The sequence below is a fragment of the Rhincodon typus genome, chromosome 26, assembly GCF_021869965.1.
Source record: "Rhincodon typus isolate 14 chromosome 26, sRhiTyp1.1, whole genome shotgun sequence".
Classification (NCBI taxonomy): Eukaryota; Metazoa; Chordata; class Chondrichthyes; order Orectolobiformes; family Rhincodontidae; genus Rhincodon; species Rhincodon typus.
In genome coordinates, this window is record NC_063357.1 from 25,315,950 (window position 1) to 25,328,451 (window position 12,502).

General features: G+C 40.6%; 1 protein-coding gene across 1 annotated transcript in view; it reads right to left on the reverse strand.

Moving 5' to 3' along the window:
• The window catches only part of castor2 (cytosolic arginine sensor for mTORC1 subunit 2), a 171,068-nt gene that overhangs the window by 7,214 nt on the left and 151,352 nt on the right, over window positions 1-12,502 (reverse strand). The window contains exons 5-8 of the mRNA XM_020528473.2: window positions 11,943-12,066; window positions 11,505-11,615; window positions 10,556-10,638; window positions 396-490 (exon numbers count right to left, since the gene is read on the reverse strand). Of these exons, the coding sequence (XP_020384062.2) occupies window positions 396-490; window positions 10,556-10,638; window positions 11,505-11,615; window positions 11,943-12,066 (413 nt within the window). The remainder of the gene's footprint in view (window positions 1-395; window positions 491-10,555; window positions 10,639-11,504; window positions 11,616-11,942; window positions 12,067-12,502) is intronic.

Sequence of the window (12,502 nt, forward strand, 5' to 3'; positions counted from 1 at the left end):
AAATGCAAGCACAGCGAAAAAATTGTGCAAGCTTAGTTTCTTCAGCTTTATGCTTTAACAGACTAAAACAATTAGCAATAATCAATCTGCTGATAAATCACTCTCGATACTAAGGGGCAGCGAAGCAGAGAGCGGGCATGCAAACAGAAAGAAAAACAACATTTTACTCTAATGAACTGGCCATGGTTCAGCAGATTAACCTTGTCAGTAACATCAGCTTCACACAGTTCACATTCAACAAGCAAGCTCTTCAGAATCTTGCCAGATCCAGGCTGGGTTAAAGCGGAATAAATAGTTATAAGAAGCAACAGTGATGCAAAGTGACAGGTCTAATTTTCGTCCAGAAAATAACACTGCAGTCTGCTCTTTTGTAACCAGGCTGTTTTGAAACTTACCAAGGCGTGATCAAACTTAAATGTACTGATGTAGTATGCAGGGATATCAGCGGCAGCCAGAGGCTCTGCAATCTGGGCAACGATTCCACATTCATCTGGTGGAAGAGATTCAGTTTAACACTCACCACTGAATAACACACGACAGTAAACAAAGCACTTAGCATTAATTCCTTCAAGAAACTATAGGCTGTCTTTTTCCTTTTGGGCCAAGCAAAAATGACTGTACAGAGACAGCATCTTTTATAAAGATTTCCGCTGGGACTCTTTTACATAAAAGAAGTTCTCAGTTTCAGTAGGGCAGCACACTAGTCTATGTTTTGTTCTATTTTCTGCTTCGCTATCCCTGCTTTCTCCCTCCTGTGCTGCAAGTGCTGACTTTTCTGAGGTGCAGTTTTATCAATGCCAGCAATACTCACTCCCCTCCATACACATAAACACATAAAAAGCAGAAAATACTGAAGAAACTCAACAGGCTTGTGGAGAGAAAGCAGAGTTGACGTTTCGAGTCCGGTGACTGTTAACTCCGTTTTCTCCCCACAGACATTCTGAGTTTCTCCAGCTATTTCTGTTTTGGTGTGTTTCAGATCTCCAGCATCAGCAGTTCCCTGTTTGATTTTGGTGTCCCTCTGTTTATGGCTGAGTTAACTATACTGTCTGTGTAAATCTAACTGTAAGTGTCAATAGCTTCAATACTGTTCAGCTGACATCCACCCAGATGCAGCAGGTAAAATGTGATTGCAATGGGAGCAGCAACACCAGCTGAAACTTTTAGGACAAAGACTCTCAAAGTCACATATCCATTCGTCCTTCTGAACATCTAACGATCTTGTGATTCAGCCTAATGACTAGTTGATTTGATTTGATTTATTACTGTCTCATGTACCGAGGTACATTGTAAAGTGTTGTCTTACATGCTTTACAGGCAGATCGCACTATACAAGTGTATCAGGGTAACAGAACAGAGTGCAGGATACAATGTTACAGCTGCCGAGAAGGTGCAGAGAGATCAACATTAACATTAAAGCGGTCCATTCAAAAGTCTGATAACAGCAGGGAAGAAGCTGTTCTTGAATCTGTTCATATGTGTATACAAACGTTTATATTTTCTGCCCAATGGACGAGGGTTGAAGAGAGCATAACCAGTCTTTGATTATGTGGGTTGCTTTCCCGAGGCAGTGGGAGTCAACGGACGAAAGGCTAGTTTCCATGGACTGGGCGGTGTTCACAACTCTCCGTAGTTTCTTTCGATCTTGGACTGTGGGAGGAAACCAGAGCACCTGGAGTAAACCCACGCAGTCCTGGGGAGAATGTCCAAACTCCATACAGGCAGTCATCCGAGGCTGGGATTAGTTGCCATACAACGCGGTGACGCATCCAGATAGGATGTTTCTACGGTGCATCTATAAAAATGTTTTCAGAGCAGGAATAATGTCATTCTCCTCTTGATGGCTCAAATAGGAATATGTTGTGATCCAATCAAATTTAATCCAAACTGTGGAGTGGCAGCACATGGTCTAATTTGCCAACACAGTGATCCCCAACCACCACCCTGGCTGAGGTTAGGTGACTCAGTACAGCCTAGGGCAGCACAGTGACTCAGTGGTTAGCACTGCTGCCTCACAACACTAGGGACCTGAATTCAATTCCAGGCGACTGTGTAGATTTTGCACATTGTCTGCATGGGTTTCCACCAGATGCTCCAGTTTCCTCCCACAGTCCAAAGATGTGCAGGTTAGGTGGATTGGCCAGGCTAAATTGCCCTTAGTATCCAGGGATGTGTAGGGTAGGTGGATTATACATGGGAAATGCAGAGTTACAGGGATAGGGTAGTGGAGGTGAGTTGATGTGGTCTGGTTGAGCCGAATGGTATGTTTCCACACTGTATGGATTCTACGGTTCTAGTGTCTGAACCTGGGATCTTTTAGCCTGGAAAGCTCCTCACCTGTTTTTCCATTCCAAGAGCTTCTAAATTCTGGCTCAGCTGCTTAGCAATGTCTCCTAAAGTCAGTCAAGGTTGATAACCCACAACTGGGTGAAAAAATAGGTTATCAGGAAAATGCCTAGGTAAGTCATGAAAGCAGTTAACAATGGTTCAGATATTCAAACACATACACACACACACACACACACGTTGTGTACTGTCACAGAGTGGATATAGAAATTTGAGCCAGGGATAGTAGGAGATATCCAAACGTTTCAAACAGACCACATTTGGAAAAGAGCTGTTGAATCTGGTTAGCATGCCACAGGAAAAATGGATCATAATGTGGGAAAATGTGAAATTGTCTATTTTGGCAAGAAGAATAAAAATGAAACAAGTTACCCAAACGGTGAGAGATTGCAGAGCTCTGAGATACAGCAGGATCTACTTGTCCCAGTACATCGATCTGTAAAGGTTAGTATGCAGACACAGCAGGTAATCAGGAAAGCTAATGGAATGGTATTATTTATTGTGTCGTGTGGAGGTGCCTGTGTTGGACTGGCATGGACAAGGTCAGAAATCACACGACACCAGCTTATAGTCCAACAGGTTTATTTGAAAACACAAGATTTCAGAATCTTACTACTCCTTCAGATGTTACTGAGAGAGGTAGTATCAGACACAGAATTTATAAGTAAAAGATCAAAGGGTCACACCAATGATGAGGATGTACAAAACAAGCCTAAGATACTGTTAAATCTCAATCAGTTAGAAGGTTTTAATTGATTAATATGTATATGTAATTCCTCAAATTCCTTTCAAGTCATTGTCCTGAGAGAACTAAAGGTTTTATCATTGTAAAGAAGAGATGACATTTTAGGTCAGACAATGCATGTTAGGTGTGAGGCCTTGTTTACAATCTGTTTGAGTTTTGGTTTGGAGTCAGACTAGTTTTATTTCTAAAGTAGGAAATTATAAAATGCCACATTAACTGACTGTCAATTAATTGCGTGCTTTTTGAACCAAATAGAATGTATCTGCAAACAAAATTCACCCCATAGATTCACATGTATGTGTGCATGCATGTGTGTGTTTGTATATATACATGTATGTGAGGGGGAGAGAGACAGAGTGTGTGCGTGTGTGTGAGGGGGGAGGAAGAGAGCGTGTGCGTGTGTGCGCACTGGGAGAGGGAGGGAGAGAGAGAGAGAAATAGTGTGTGTATGGGACAGTGCGTGTGTTTATGTGTGTGCATGTGTGGGACAATGTGTGTGTGTATATAGTGTCTGATACTACCTCTCTCACTAGCACCTGAAGAAGGAGTAAGACTCTGAAAGCTTGTGTTTTCAAAATAAACCTGTTCGACTATAACCTGGTGTCGTGTGATTTCTGACATTATTTATTGTGAGGGGTACTGAATACAAAAGGAGGTAGGTTATTCTTTTGTTCTACAGGGCATTGATGAGCCTGTGACCACATGTGGTGTATTGTGCACAGTACGGTCACCTTCTTAAAGGAAGGGTGTAAATGAGTTGGAAACTGTTCAGAGGGATTTTGCCAGAATAACATCTGAAATGAGAAGACTGTCTTATGAGGCAGGTTGGACAGGCTGAGCTTGTATCCACAGGAGTTCAGAAAAGTAAGAGGCGACTTGATTGAAACATGTACGATCCCAATGGGATCTTGACAGGATGCCTCGTGCAAAGGATGTTTCTTCTTGTGGCAGAATCTAGAACTAGGAGGTTGTGGTTTCAAAATACACAGAGATAAGAATAATTTTTTTCTCACAGAGGATCATGAGTCTTTGGAAGTTGCTTCCTGAAAAGGTGCTGGAAACAGAAACTTTGAAGATTTTTAAGGCAGCAGTAGAGAGATTCTTGTTAAGCTAGACAGTGAAACAGTATTGGGATAGATGGGTATGGGTTGGAAGCAGTTCAGTAATGACCTTACTGAACGGTGAAGCAGGCTCCAGGGGATGAATGGCCTACTTCTGTTCCTAATTGATATATTTGTATGTGAAAAGCACATACACGCTTGAGAGAAAGTGCTGAGTGGAAACAGGATGAGCTCTGACAGAAGATTAGAGAACCGTCAGGTCTATAAAGTCTGAGGATGAGGCTGCTACAGGCCATCTTACCGAACTGTACACAATGTTAAAAGTAAACCCCATTATAGCCTCAAGGTAAGATAGGAAAGCAGAGTATTATGTGTAATTTCTTCACACAAGGAATGGCATCTATTTGGTGAAATTTGGTGGGCAAGTTGGTCGACATATTTTACTAGTTTGAATATGTCATAGGACGATCAGGATAGGGCTTTTACATACCACAGTAACAGTGTAAGATAGAAATTTACTCCAGGCCATCACTACAAAATAATCGAACAGATTAACCGAAACAAAAAAAAAAGAATTATGCACATGACATTATAGTGTGTGATAACAGACTTGATTCTTTTCAATTGTTTTTCGATTTATTTTAAAGAAGTACATATTTTATTCTATATTTTTAATGCATTCTTCTTTCATTATCACATCTATCTATCCCCAGATGAAAGTGAGAAGGGGAATTAATAGCTCAATACACTTTGCTCCCATTCTTAAAATTAAGGAATGGTAAAACATGAACTGTGAAAATATTTCACTTCAAACTGAATGCTGTCTCTTTCAAACAATAGTTTTTTTTCTTGAAACTCATGTTCAGTCATTTTTAACTTGACTTAGGATATAAGAATAGTCCAGTTAAACTTTGACCATTCCATGCATCTTTATCATGCTTGCTATTAATTTTCTGTACCAGATGCATTCAGAGGACCATGCTAAGATCCCCAAAGGAATCCTAACGGCATTGTCCCAAGTCTTGACAAAACCCAAATAATTGCCCACTCAGTATCTTTCACTGAGTTCATATCAGGACATAACTGCAGAGAAACTGAACTAAACTTGAGGCTTTAACCGTTCAAAACATTGCAGCCAGGGAGATGAGATCAACATCATATTTTGCTATTTGTTCAGTTAAACACTGTGCTCTTCGATACTTCTCCAAATCTGTCTTACAATGTTCTCTTTTACTCGTACAAAATAATTGGAGACCTTTGGTTGAAAAACAAATTACATCAATATTTATTTTCTGACGGCAGATGGAGGATGGTTATCCGATAAATGGGAATACACATGGGAATGAGAGCCACACTTTTCAGAAATAGAAATGCAGGTCCCTTTAAGACTCAAACAGAGCAGCTCCAGAGTTGACTGAGAGCAACTGATACTCATTGAACTTTTCCACTTAAGACCTGAGTTTATCAATTTTGATTTAGCTTCTTCCCACTCTCCTTATTTTCTCCCTCACCTTAGATGGTTTGCATTGCTTTTAACAGGCTTTGCATTATAAATTATTAAGGTGGAGAACATGGCTGATTTATTGGTGTTGGTGGTGATGAAACAAAAAAGCCACGGTAATTTGGTGATGGAAAAAAAGTGTTCAGCTGTGTGTAAGAGCACTTCTGGATGTAAAAGAGGAAAAAAATGAGCTGAGTTTTAAGGGTTCTTGTGGTGCAGTGTGAGTGTCTCTACCTCCAGGCCACAGGACCCACAATCAAGTTCCACTTGCTCCAGAGGTATCCAAACAGGTTGGTTGGAAAATGTGTTTTGTATTCATACCACAGTCTGAGACAGATTAACACTCCCTCGAGTCAGTTGTAATGGCAAACTTAAACCTGTAACACTGAATGTCTGCACTATGTTAAGATATTTGTATTGCAGAATAAAAGCTGTATCTGGGTTTTATCCACAAACGGTTAGCTCAGTTGGCTGAATGGTTGGTTTGCAATACAGAGTGATGTGGTGTTGGTTCAATTCCTGCATCGGCTGAGGTTACCATGAAGGACTCTCCTTCTCATCCTCTCCTCTGGCCTGAGGTGAGATGACCATGAGGTTAAACCAGCACCAGTTGTCTCTCTGTAAGAGACGGAGAGCAGCCCTATGAGGGGCCCCTCTGACCAAGTCGTAATGTTCCTACCTTTGAGCCAGGAGGCTTGGGTTAAAGTCTCATCTACTCCAGTGGTGCGTAATAATATCCTTGAACTGGCTGATTAGAGAAAATCTGAGTTTTTGAGGGCTCATGTGGTGCCTACCTCTGGGCCAAGAGGCCTGGGTTCAAGTCACACCTGCTCTAGAAATGTGTCATTGCATGTCTGAACAGGTTGATTAAAAAATATCTGAGAGCTGAGCCCTTACTGTGCTTCTAAATTGTTACTTGTTTTAGTTGTAAACTGGGTAAGCTGGTGGTGGTTCTAACCTGAATTCTTAACAGTCCAGTATAATTGTAGGCTAAGGCGGTTCATGGACTCCCAGCCCAACTGATTGTTCTGCAGAGCTGTGGAGTCCATGGACCATGTTTACATTGACTGTGGGATGCTGCAGCCCATTTTCACTTCGTTGAGAAACCTTTCACTGCCTTTTTGGTTACACTTCACACTCCTGATCCTTTGACACCCTGTGAGGAGTGAACAGATCAGACGGCCGCTTTGTGGGTCTACTCCTGGGCCTAGCTAAAGTAGCCAACAACAGTTCCCAGCAGTGGGTGATAGAAGGGGCCGTAATTCCCAACTGCCCAGCTACTCCTGAGGCTACATCATTGGAGATGAATCATTCATTGTCCCCCTGTACCTCTCAAAGCTTCCAGAGGGACTTGGGCACAGCGTTACTCGCCCCACCACTCCATTTTGATTTAGCTTCCACTTTTCTTACCCTTTCATGATTTTTGTTATTGTCACATCTAATGTTTGTAATTTGTTAAATGGAGAATGGGGAAATCAGTGTGGGTGTTTAAAATAAAACCAAAAGGGCCTCAGTTATTCTCCAGTGTGAATGAGTTTCTAGATAAGCAAAGGATCCAGAAGGGAAAGCTGAAAACTGAAGTTTGTATAATATTGTAGATTAAAATTAAAAAATTTGTTAAGTCTGAGCCTTTTGCCTAATTCAATTTACAGATATCGGCATAGAAAACAATACAAGCCAAATATCTGTAAATCCACACAGGATATGATTAAGAACACAAATATTAGCACTACAGCTTTGAATTTATTATTCTTTTCATTTTAAAAAAAACTTCTTGGTCCTCTGAAAGGAAAGTGATCTAGATAGCTTGATGAAGTCATTTCTTAATAAAGAGAGATTAAGGACTAATCCAATAATCCATTTTACACTGCTCCATAAATAATATGCAATTGACAAATGATATTTTTAAGAGGAGTCCATTGCTTTATTTTCACAGCTGCAAATGGTGACTTCACTGGCCAGCAAAAATCTGTTCCCTTTCCCCACAACATGAAAAGTGTCCTGTTTTGAGGGGCTTTGTAAGATTTTAAGGATGGCTCCCCACACGATATAAACAGATGCAGATTTACTCTGGTCAAATCATTCAACACAGTCATCAGTGACTCATTTTTGTTCAGTAAAATTATGGGTATGAATATGATTGAGTCTATTCCCTCTACTTCACCATGTTTACAAATTGTAAGATCGGCAGTATGAATCATCTTAATGACATCCCTGTTGAAATGTATACATATAAGTATATAATCAGTAATTAATGCCTGATGCTTTGCAAGTAAAATTATTTAAATTAAAAATGGATGTTGCATCTTTAAAAATGCAAATATCAGATTGGATTTTTCCATAATTGTGCAACACTCCTGTGAAAATGTTCTACAATGTCCAAATATATTCAAGTTAAAAATATATCAAATCTCAGAGTTATAGAGGTTTACAGCATGGACATAAGCCCTTCAGCCCAACTTGTCCATGCTGCCCAGTTTTCACAATTAATCTAGTCCTATTTGCCTGCATTTGGTCCATCCCCCTCCAAACATATCCCATCCATGTACCTGTCCAAATGTTTCTTAAATGATAAACTTCTGGCAGCCCGAATCTATAGGATCTTTGGTACCTTTTAAGGTTTTCCTCCTATTACCAGTGATATTCATGGGGCTTGGGAAAAGGGGAAGATGAGAAATGCAGCCAGCTATAATTCCACATATTTCTAAAGATAATCATAAGGTGCTAACCTTCATAGGAAAGCCAGTGATTCTGTCCAAAATGTGTATACTTGACCGTATTTTTAAAATGTGTGTGTGTGTGTGTGTATGGAGTGTGAGGGTCAGGTGACGGCAAAGACAGTGGCCTGGTTATTGAAGATTAACTATCCCTGTGTGTGCGAGGGTGTGGGGACTGAATGTCTATGGAGGATAAACTACACAAGGGAAAATGTCTACTCTGATTAAGACTGTAAAAAGACATGGATGCTCTATGTTAGAAATACTGCATCCAGTTCCAAATTCAATATTCATCCTATCGCAGGCAAAAAGACAAAACGTTTCAGTCAAACTTTCAATTATCTGACAATACTGGAAACTCATCCCATGAAGGGGGCATACTTTTGAACAATTGAGATTAAAAACCATAACACTATTATTCTGAGCATAGGGTGGTACTGAATGAGACTTGATAAATTTAAGCCAAACTACCTGCACCAAAATAATGCATTCTGCATAAGAGATCACTATCAAAGATTGTAGTGGTGGAGTTCCTTAAAAATTGGTCAGTGTTCATATAGTGTGTATGAGCTCTGTAAAAATGCGAAGCATGAATTGTGTGGTGCTGTCAAATTGCATATTCTTCAACAGGAAACAAATATGCCTCTGACAGCGCTACAAATGTCACTCAACTGTTTTAAGCTCTACACATTTGCACCATATATGAAAAAAACTCAGATTGAGAAGTGACAGTTGAAGAACAGTCCTGAAGCAGGATATACTTTACATCAGAAAATGAATAAATAGTACATTCTTTGCTAAACTTGGCTGGCAGCTCTTTTAAAATACAAATTGATGCTGCTACCTCTTTTATGTAACTCAAGATAGGTACAGCAGTTGGAACTGTTACAGATTCGGAGGCTGATTGTTTGGAATTACAAATATGGATCAGGATTTCCCCAGTTCCCTTAAACATTTCCCTTTTAACAATGCATCGATTTTCCAGCTCCCAATACTATCACTTGTTGCCCAGCAGCCCAATGGTGAGTGAAGAAGGTTCAGTGCTTGCAGTTAGGGGTGTAAACCATGAGGGCAGAACACAAAAGAAAGAGAAATTGGATCTTATTCTATTTGTGTGCATTCCAATTGGAAGGCAGATACACTTAAATAATAAAAAAATTCAGTCTACAGTAGTTCACCAATTGTTTTGTAAGTGTTTATATTTTGTTTTTCATTTTCTCCTATTTACTTTTCTGGACTCACTACACGGTTGTAAAAATGAACAAACTACATCTCTTTCAAAAATAGTAAGAACTGCTGATGCTGGAGTCAGAGATAACACAGTATGGAACTGGAGGAACACAGCAGGCCAGGCAGCATCAGAGGAGCTGGAAAGCTGTTGTTTCAGGTTGGGACCCTTCTTCAGAAATGGGGAGGGGCAAGGGAGCTGGGAAATAAATACAGAGAGGAGGGGTGCACTCACCTATCACCATTCCAGCCCCACCCCTCCTCTCTCTATTTATTTCTGAGCTCCCATCCCCCTCCCCCATTTCTGAAGAAGGGTCCCGACCCGAAACGTCAACGTTCCTGCTCCTCCGATGCTGCCAGGCCTGCTGTGTTCCTCCAGCTCCACACTGTATTGTCTTACACCTCTTTCAATGGTGCTTTCAAACCTCTTTCTGAATCTGCGCTATTGGCATGGTGAGGAATTGATCTGACTACATCCAGACTCAATGATAGACCACTCCTTCAGGTAATTAAATGAGGCAGGTATACACAGTCCCAGTACAAAGTGTGTCTGATGTCAGTGCAGCTTCCATCCACCGCTGGGAGTGTTGCAGTTTGTCTAAACAGTCTGGGAGATGGACAGAGTTTATATGGTTGTTGGAAAAAGTGGAAGCAGAAAGCATTAAGAAAAAAGCAAGACGTTACATTTGCCCTTCCACTTCAGGAAAGACCTAATGCAAATCAGGAACTAGCACAAGTGGAACTTTTAACCTTGGTGGTTGACAAAATGCAGATCAGTTGCTCATTATACACAGTTTAATTTTTCCATTCTCAGTAGTTTTAATGGAAAGTAACATGGGGTGTGGTGTATAGCAAATATGCAACATGTAACTTGATCTACTTTACTGGCCACCACCATCGAGATAAAGCCAAACTAATCTTAAGAGTTTTGTGAGCAATGTTTTAATTTGTCACATACCGAATCCTAGGGGCTGCCCACCTATCCGAACCATCTTCCAGAGCTCCCCTGATGCACTCGTAAACAATAGGTTGTTTGGAAACCTGGGATGATACAGGGAAATAACGCAACTTTAATTCGCAGAATCTGAAAATTATCATTCGGCTCTTAAATAAAATCAATTCTAAATAAAAATGTAAATGGGTTTTGAAGTTATATCCCTAGATTCTGATAGCATTGTACAATGTACTTTTAAAATAAAAGACTAATCAACTTTTCATCCTGAGCTGAATGTGTCCCTCACATTGTTGTTGACTGAAGCATGGCTCCAGTTTCCATGGCATTGAGAACATGAAAGCTCGTAATGCCAATGGCAGTCAGAAACTTGAGGTGGTGGTTTACCAAACTGCCAATTCACCAAGAAATGCAGTCAACTGATTTCACACAGTGGTTAAAAATCAATCCTACGGGTATCTTTTTTAGAAACAAACAATGCCTCCCTTTAGGGGCTGAGCATACATTCTGAGTTTTGTGAAGTGAAAATTAGCTCCTAAAATTCTTGAGGCTAGGAAGGACTTAAGTTGCATTGTAAATGCAACAGTTGGCTGTGTGGTGTAGGTCTGTGGTAGCTGGGTTTTGCAATATGGATTGGACCCCATTCTGCAAAATCTAGAATGTGTGCTCAACCTCCAAAGGGGACCGTCTCCTCAGCATAGCTTTGAATTCCAGTTGGCGGGGTGTGGGGTTTGGTGGTGGTGCAGCGGGGACATAGCATCTGCCCATCCCACATTGAGGAGTGCACTGTGGGAAATTCTTGCACTTCCAAATAGGACTCCCTTTGCCCTAGAAAAGCTTTGGCAGAGCTCATGCCAGTTGAGATCTAGCATGTACCCCTTTGAGGCCATCACTAGAGTAATGGTGAAGAGTAACTACTTATATTTCCCACAACTTAATAAAGACCGTCTTATACCTTTGTTGTGTCTGCACATCCATCACTAAGGAGATATAGCCCTCAATGAGAGAGAAGGAGAAGAAACGAATATGACCATTTTCATCATTGCCTACTGCGGAATCTTTCATGCTAGAAATACAATGAATGTATAATAAGATTACACTGTATCAATAATCTGTGCCCTTTTAACGTATGTCTATAATATATCTTTCTATAATCAAGCATGTTCATTTATTGAGAATTCACATTAAGATTCCACTTTTATATGTAGTTTGCAGAAAAATATATGCTATATAGTTATGTACAACATACATGTTTATGAATGGAAACCTTTCAACATTTAATTCAATTTTAGTCTCCATATTCTTCACAGGAACTTGTGGTTTGACCGTGTCTGTGCTGTTGCTGAAGCACTGTGAATTTGAAACAAACACTTTTGTAATCTTCCCAACTTACCCATTGGAATAAAACATGACATCCATGAGGAGTGTAGCCACAGTCGGTAAGGTATCAGGGTCCAAACTGGTTACACAGAACTTGTTGCTGGGACTGGACAGCGGATGAATGACTGGCCTTTGAACTATGTGACAGATAAACAACAGATGATTACTGCAAGTTACAGTATGGTACCAGTGACAAATGGAAACGGAAGTACAGCAAAAATTGTCATTCTACTATTCTCATAACTTTTCAGCAAGAACACTGTATAAATGCTGTGGTAACGTGCAGATCTAACAATTTATGAATCATCATAGAATCCCTACAGTGTAGAAACAGGCCTTTTGGCCCAACAAGTCCACACTGACACTCAGAGCATCCCACCCAGACCCATCCCCCTGTAACCCACTTAATTTGCACATTCCTGAACACTATGGGCAATTTAGCATGGCCAATCCACCTAACCTGCACATCTTTGGACTGTGGGAGGAAACTGGAGCACCCAAAGGAAACCCATGCAGACACAGTGAGAATGTCCAAACTCCACACTGACAGTTGCCCGATGGTGGAATTGAACC